The 8,140-nt window shown below is 43.8% G+C and overlaps 1 protein-coding gene across 1 annotated transcript; it reads left to right on the forward strand.

Moving 5' to 3' along the window:
- The first annotated feature begins 223 nt into the window (after positions 1–223).
- LOC143354872 (uncharacterized) lies at positions 224–6,549 on the forward strand. Its single transcript, XM_076789248.1, has 4 exons — positions 224–389; positions 597–1,367; positions 4,486–5,158; positions 6,001–6,549. Exons 1-4 carry the CDS (start codon positions 224–226, stop codon positions 6,434–6,436), a joined length of 2,046 nt encoding a protein of 681 aa, XP_076645363.1. The 3' UTR covers positions 6,437–6,549.
- Positions 6,550–8,140: the final 1,591 nt, after the last annotated feature.

Here is an 8,140-nt window from a genome sequence, read left to right on the forward strand (position 1 = left end):
TTGTAAAACGGCTTGAGGTGGCTTTAAAGCAGCTTAGAAGCAGTTTAGAAGAAGCATTAAAACGGCTTAAAAGTGATTTAACCATGGCTTACATGTTTTAACCATACAACAATCGTGCATACGAGTTTCAATAATTGAATTCAGTATACCTTCAAGTATTAGAACAATTGTATAATATAATCAAATCAATGTTAATTGATTTAATGAAAAAGTCCTTTATATCATGATCGCCCCGAGACAACTTCACAGAAGCAAAATTCGTACTGAACATTATCTTCTTTCGCAAAATGCCTGTTGTTCGAAATTGTTCACCGCAACGACTTCAAGCTACACGGCTTCGTGGAAATGCAACGTAACTGCTCAAAGATTTTACGGCAGTGATTTCCACGGCAATTTTCCAATTTTCTTATCGAGGATCTGAATAATTATCCCGGCTGCTTACGGGCGAGCGGAACGAGCCGCAGCAAAGCGAGCCGTAAACCCCGGAGATAGAGGTCTCAGCAGTCGGCAGCACTGTAATCGTTGTTTCCGGGAACGATACATCAATTTCCATGGCTCCAATGGAATCACGCCCGTATATACACCCTCTCTCGCAGATCCTGGCTGCCAGTCGAACCTGGCTCTGCCATCGAAACTCAGCTCTCCATGGGAAACGCATAAAAGTGCTGGTATGCTGGCGAAATTCATCAATCTCCATCTGCTGTCGTGCCTAATCTGGGTGGCAGGTGGAAAGCGCGAATTTTTCCGCGAGGAGAAAGAATTTCTCCCTGGTAACCTCGAGAAGATCGTTTCCTGTGTTAACGAGACCGCCAGGAGTCTGTTCAATCCCGAGAGGAGGATCGATGTGATAAATCATGGAACGGGGACCGTCGTGGGCGAGATCGCGAAGGCCTTTTCGAAGGACGCGGCTATTCTGGTCGGAAACAGGATGCTGTTGATGATGGACGAACGGATACCTAGCTACATAGTGATCGAGAACAACGGGTTTCGCGGCTCGCGCGGAATGCTGCTGCCGGCTACGCCGCTGCAGCCCACGCTGCAATATTTGTTCGTGACCGGGAACGGAAATGACGATGTGCTCTCGTTTGCGAGAGATTTGCGGAACGCCGGCTATCGGGACGTCGCGTTCCTCGTGTTCGATCGCGCGGCGTTCGGGACCGTGATCCGTGCGAACCAGACGGGAAAGGAGATTACACTGAAATCTGTGGGATCCTGCAGCACATCCGGCAGTGACGTCCACAGGATTCCGGCGTTCGTGGATGATGCCCGACGGTACTGTCCTCCGGGTGGTTGCTCTATCAAGTATGGCATCGTAGCGGATGAGACGGTCAGGTTCTGGCGCCAGGAGGACAAGATCAGAGTGACAAGTGAGCGATATATCATTTCAGTTGGGTGGACGAGATGATCGAGCGGCTTCAGGATCGAGGATGTTCCGAATTGTTGGCTAGATTTGGAAAGCCGCTTTTAAATAGCTTTATGGTCGCTTCGATGCAATAAGTCTGGATTATTCTACTTTATAAGACAGCAGGATGAGTAAATGCATAGGGAGATTGTGATAGGTACCCATCGCGCGAATGATAAAGGGTTAAAGCAGCTTTAAAGCCGCTTTAAGCAGCTTTAAGATCGCCATAATAAAATAAGACCCAGCCACTTCATTTCATAAGGACGTAGCATGAGTAAATACGTAGATAAATTGTGATACATACTCCCCCACGTGACTGACAAAGGGTTAAACCAGCCTTAAAGAGGCTTTAAAGCCGCTTTAAAGCCGCTTTAAAACCGCTTTAAGATCGCTTAATTAAAGAAACATTGACACTTCGTAAAATAATAAGATAAGCAAAGACATCAAAAGGTTATGGCAGAGAGTCAAAGTGGCTGAAAAGTCACCTTATATCAGTCTCGAAGCCTCTTTAAAGCTGCTTCGAACCACTTTGAAGCGGCTCCAATTTTTGTTTTATATTCTTCTTCAATAAAATGCTTAGCTGAGAATTTCTATTTAAAGCTACAACAAGACATTTTCAACCGAAGCCTATAAACATTTTCAACAATCTTAAACTAACTGTAAAAATTGTTCTAAAAAATTCCATATCGACAAGTTATTTTATTCTTTAGGGAAGCATGTTAGAGTACAACAAAGTAATTGCTCTTTCGTGGTATTCGTCTGGCTAATGTGGTTAAACAACTACCACTCACCCGGTTCGAGCCTAAAATGCTTGAGGACCACTCACCACGTGTGATTCGATCAGTCAACCCTTGTTTTGAGTACAGAATTCGGTGGTCAGGTCGCGGTATAGTGCTTCCCGTGAAACGGGAACGGGGACGAAGTTTGGATGGATGAATCGATCTCCTGGGGACAATGTTTTACAGCTTTGTTAGGGCTTTCCAAGTTCTTTGTTTGCGAAACCCTCTGTGGTTGTCGTGGATCTGTGATTCTTGTTCGAGTGCCGCGGGAAATATTGCGCGTTTCGAGGCAGACAAAGGGATCGCGATCGATGCGTGAAGATTCGTGACCGGACTACCAATCTTCACGGGATTTTCTAGTTTTGAAAATAAATTTCTGGTCGACGGATGGCGGAATTGTTTGCGAAAAATTTCGACGCGTTCTGAATGGGGCAAAAATTGTCAGAAAATTCCAGCATTCTATTTTCGATTTATATAAATTCGGAGTAACATTTAATGTCATCGAATTTTACACACTCGCAAATTTAAAGTAAGGGCCCACATTAAACTTTTCATTCAACAGAAGCCCTGGTACACGAAATAAATTCCCGTTCAATACCAATTTCTCGATTTGGCTCTCAAAGGTCTACGTTTGCAGTTACCCTTATTAAAACAAGCATATTCTCTTCTATTCTAATTCGTGCAAGGATCAATCAATCGGTGGATGCACCTTTGACCATGATCTACGAGTTCCCTGTGACCAAATGTTTTCGACAGAATTCTCGAGAAGTTTCCGCATAATTGAGTCTCCCTAATCGGGATCGGAGCGAGAGGAAAATTTCGTCCTATAAATTATAAGTGTTTTGAAACGACGCAGAAATTGTGTCTAGCATTTTCTAGATTAGACCGAGTAAGCGGGCTTGTTACAAAGCTGTTTCGTTCCAAGGATTTTCGTATCTGTTCGACAGAAATTCCAGAAAGTAGCTTGTCCCTATTGTCTCGTTTTATCCTGTGCTTACGACTACGACACGCGCAGCGTGCTTGAAAAATGGCGGTACCAAGGCCGCCTCCTTGGCAGTGAAATCGCTGGCCATGTCGTGAACAGTATACCGAAAATGGAGCTTACTCGTTCGGGTAATTTATCACGGCACTCGTGGAACGGCATCAATTATTTTCGGGAACCGCGGAACTGCTGAATATGTATCCCGATGACTTAACGACCCTGCTCTTGTCGTGAATTAATTGCGACGATTAGCCAATCACCGGAGAAATAGCCGGAGAAAAATGATGCTTATTGCACCGAACAAGCTCAGTTTCGTCTTGAGAGGGCTCAACCGACACTCCTAAACTCGTTACCGAGGTGGAGCCTAGAGCTTCAACAGTCAACTATTTATTACGACCACCTGTTCCGCTAATTTTTAATTAATTCGTTAAAACTTCCAAAGTGCAACCTCTTCTCCGACACCGACGCGTGGCTAAAGTTTCCGGCAAACTTTCTGCTTCTATTCTGGGAAGCTGTATGTACGCAAATTTTTACCGCGCACGTGGAAGATAGTAAACATTCTTTTAAATATATATAAAAGATAAAATATATAAAATCAAATATATTAAATATATACTAAAAGTTTTTCAATGTGGATGTCAATAAATATTCAATGGCCACTTGTCGACGTTCAATATGTTGCTACTGCGATCTAGCTCAGCTCATTTCAAAGAATGGAGCCTCCACATTCAGACCTCTAAATCGTTTTCAGTCCAAGATTTTTTTCCCGTTCGAGAAACGCGAGGACCAGTTTGTTCTTCGAAAAAAAAATTTTTTTCCGGATTCACGCTGCCACGGACTTAAACAAGAAAGTCTCCCCTTCGAAATGAGCTTTCGAAACTGGCGGTACGATTTTTCCCCTCCGTTTGATCGTATTTCGAACGAAAATGGTGCCGGTATCGGGTTGCAAGGAGGGTCAAAATTCATTCGATTATTCGAAGTGAACTTTCGCGACCGGCTCGGCGCTGTGCATTGTTAAACCAACAATTATTTAACCGAATTACCTGACAACGTCTCCAACATTTCAAAGCAAAATTGCTTTCCGTTCCCGAACCCGCTAAGAACCACCGTTAAACCAATTTCCGAGCAGTCGGCCATCGATGCTCGCTTCAGTCTCCACTTAATGGTTAAACACCGTCGCTTTCCGTCCAAGATTCAACGATCCATTAGCAGCGGTCGCTAGAGCCGTGCCGGTGGCCTCTCTCGAAATGGAATTCATGAAACCCTGGTCCCTGAATTTCGCGGGTAAATTTTTCAAGAGCTGATCTCGCATTCGCTGTCAGGGAACGAGAGCCTGAAGTCGGTGGGCGCGCTGCTGGTCGAGCACTTCGGGGATTACTATAACATCAACGTCGATTCGAGCGCCGGGAACAGCATGACATGGTCGGACGCGATCGCGCGGCTCATTAGCCGGGACATAGACGTGTTGATTGGCCCGCGGCCAAGAGACCTGGCCGTCTTCCTCGACATGGAGATCGTCTGCTGGTACATGTACAGGGACATGGTGTTCGCCGGCCTGGTCAAGCACAAGACAATACAGAACGACATCCTCCTGCTGCTGACGCCGTTTCACTATTTAGTCTGGCTCAGTGTTGTCCTTCTACTGATTGTCTATCTCCTATTGTTGTCGGCGTTGCGCAAACTGGCCAACATGGGCCTGATCAGAGAACGCGTCCCGTTTGAATACGTTAGCGCGATCATGCTGGCGCAGGGTATTCATCTGCCGAGGAAGCACGGGCTTAGGCTGGTCCTGCTGATCTGGATGCTGTTCTCCCTCTACTTGAGCACCACCTACAACAGCACGTTCACCAGCTCGCTGGCGGAAGTCGAGTCCGACGATCTCTTCAAGAATCTCGAACAAGTACGTGACTCTGGACAACCCGTAGGCGGACCAGCTGCTGTTCGAACATACTTCAACGACTCGACTGATCGCCACGTGACGGAACTGGGCGACAGGTAATATCAAGGTCCTTCCTGTCGCTGGAAGCTTCCCTTCAGCTGCGAAAACATTTGTCAAGATTGGGGCCAGTTGTTGCTTTTCGAACGTTTATTTTTCGTGCTCTGTGTGGACACCGGGGAGACTCTTGGTAAAAACTAATCAGTTACATTGTTGGAAAAATATGCAGAATTCCTTTGTTGCAATTGTAGTTGCACCAACACAATTCGTTTGGCAACTATATTGGATTTGTTGCGAGTAGATAGCGGATGCACCGATGACAAAAATTTAAAAAGAATTTAAAATTATTATTATATTCTTTTCAAACTATTGAACGTATTAACACTAGGTGTACGGAGCACTGAAAATTACTATTTTACATTTCCTTATCAAAATAACATGAATGTATCTATCAAAGTCTGTAGCCATTTTTTTAATAATACATATATACCTAGAGAAATCAATTTGTTAAATAATTCCTTATGGATCCATGTTTGCAATCTCAATATTCCTGAATTAAAAATATTAGAATCCGTCATTTTGACGGGTCCCGTGAACCTAGCGTTAAGAAAGTAAGTAAATTTTTATTTCACTCAGATGATTTTTATTTTGCAGTCTGCCAACTACACGGCGGATCTTTATGCAAAATCAAAATTGTCCGCGACAATTGCAAGAGACTTGAGCCAGATAGACAGTTCTTAATCATTTTAGCAAGATAGGAATAATAGATGGGCAGTCTTCAAATATTTTAACCTTTCCTCTAACAAATCTGACTAAATTGAATTTTTTTATGTATTGGAACTTTTGTGTGTCTTTAAAACTTTTGTGTATTCACAATCAATTCTTTTCGATTTTCCTCCAGATACAAAGTGATGGAGCCATCGGAATCAGTCGAAACAGTGTTCTCGGGAAAAGGCGTAGCAGTGGTGCAGAAATTCACCGTGGACAGACTGAACTGGGACTACAGGAGCGACAAAAACCTTCGTTTGTACTCATTGCAAGACCCAGTGTTCAGGTTCCCTGTATTTCTATATTCGAGAAAGGGTTATCTTTATCGAAGACCGCTGCGTGGCTTGGTCACGAGGTACCGCGAGATTGGGATGATACAAAAATTAGATAATGTATTCTTGATCGATGACGATAAAGAGATCACCGCCAGACCACCCTCGGATGACATTCTGAGTATAAAGCATCTGAAACCTATATTCGAAATGTTCTTCATGTGCCAGGGTGTTAGTCTTCTGATACTTGGTGTCGAAATATTGCATGTGCGGATCATGAACCGTTCAGAAGATTGACCTCGAGTGCATCATTCTCTATGAACATTTATAAATTTCAGAAACAGAAATACCGGTTCCTCTATTTTTCTTTGTTGAATTCTGTGTCACTCTTTCACTCAATGATTATTGACTTGATTCGTAAGATGTAGTGTTTATTATATGAATAAAATTAGTATTCACGTTGTCGACGTTTTAACAATATTTTTATATATGATCTCCCTTGGAACCTCATAGAGTTTCCTGTCGTTAACAATTCTTATTACCTAAAATAAATCCTTTAATAAGTAAAACAATGAGCATCATATAAAAGACGCAACGAAGCGATCGCGTTGTTACAAAAATGTAAAACACGTAACAAGAAGCACCTTTACGCAAAATAAAAATTGTTTGCATTAATTACGAAACACAGGAAGCAAATAACAGTTTATTTCTCTCTTTAACAAAAAGGTTAGTAAATTAATCTCCCTAGTGAAAGGATTAGAAGAATGAAAAAATGTGTGCATTTTATTTTCATCTTAATAAAATGAATGTTTATTTTGCATAAAGATCCGCAGTCCAGTGGTCACGTAGTGTGAAAAATTTTCAAGCCACAAATAAAATACGTGGCAGATATTTTCGTCATTCTCAGGGGCAAGAGAACAAACGAACCGACTCGGAACGGCCATTATCATTACATTTTCGCCGAACACATCTCGCAATCAAATTGTCCTCCGTGTCCCGTGCTCTCGAGCGACCCTTAAGCTCGTCGTGTACCTTTAGATTTCATTCCGTGTCAGAGAAACTCGGTTTGCGAACAATAACGAGCTGTAATACGCTCGCGTAGCCAATGGCGCATGTTTCGCACAGGTCCACTGTTTCCTCGGAGACTTTCTCGATTTTCTGTTGCTATTTTCTCCGCGGCGTGACGCAAGCCGAGAGACGGAAATTCGTGGGACTGGCACGCGGCGTTTTCAGTATGCCAATTCGCCCTTGGAACCGCTTTCGAAGGTCCACGTCTAGCGTTGCGTCACGTCAGCTCAGGCCATTCAACCGTTTCCGAATCGGTTCGGGCCGTGTTCGTGCGTCTTACGGGCCGCATAATCGTAAAACGCATCCCGCTGCATTTTACGCCTGCTCCTGATCGCGTTCAATGACAAGGAAACGTTTCATCCCCGATCCCGAGCGATCACGCTAATTCCCGAGAGAGTCCGCGCTGTTGCGTTTTACGCCGATCGATCGTGCGTTACGTGTTTCCGGTTCGATTTGCCCGCGCGATCGTGAAACGAACGCGTAAACGAATCCGTCCGGTCGTTCCAACGGATTTTATGCACGCCCGGGAACAACCGGCCCGGTCGACGCTTTCAGAACTTTTAATTGAATTGCACCCACTTAGCCGTTATGCACCGGCGCGAGCCGACAATTCCAGGCTTTATTCGGCGATGACGTTGGAAATGGCAGCGTGAGAGCTACGCAAAAATACCTACGAATCCTTTTGTTCCGTGGGAAATCATTTTCTTGGATGTGTTTCACGTTGTCTTAAAATGGTCGATGATCGTCGAGGTAATTCTTTTTGTGCATCATTTCATGCGTCCTTCAATTCTCTATCGAAAAGTATTGAAGCACTTGTGCTGAAAGTTGATCGGTTCAGAAGATATTGTAAGTTTTGTTGTTAGCAAACTCGAGTTATACAAGCAGCGTTCAAGAAAAATATCTACGAATCCTTTTGTTTTCGTGGGAAATAGT

Source organism: Halictus rubicundus, chromosome 6 (genome assembly GCF_050948215.1).
Source record: "Halictus rubicundus isolate RS-2024b chromosome 6, iyHalRubi1_principal, whole genome shotgun sequence".
NCBI lineage: Eukaryota > Metazoa > Arthropoda > Insecta > Hymenoptera > Halictidae > Halictus > Halictus rubicundus.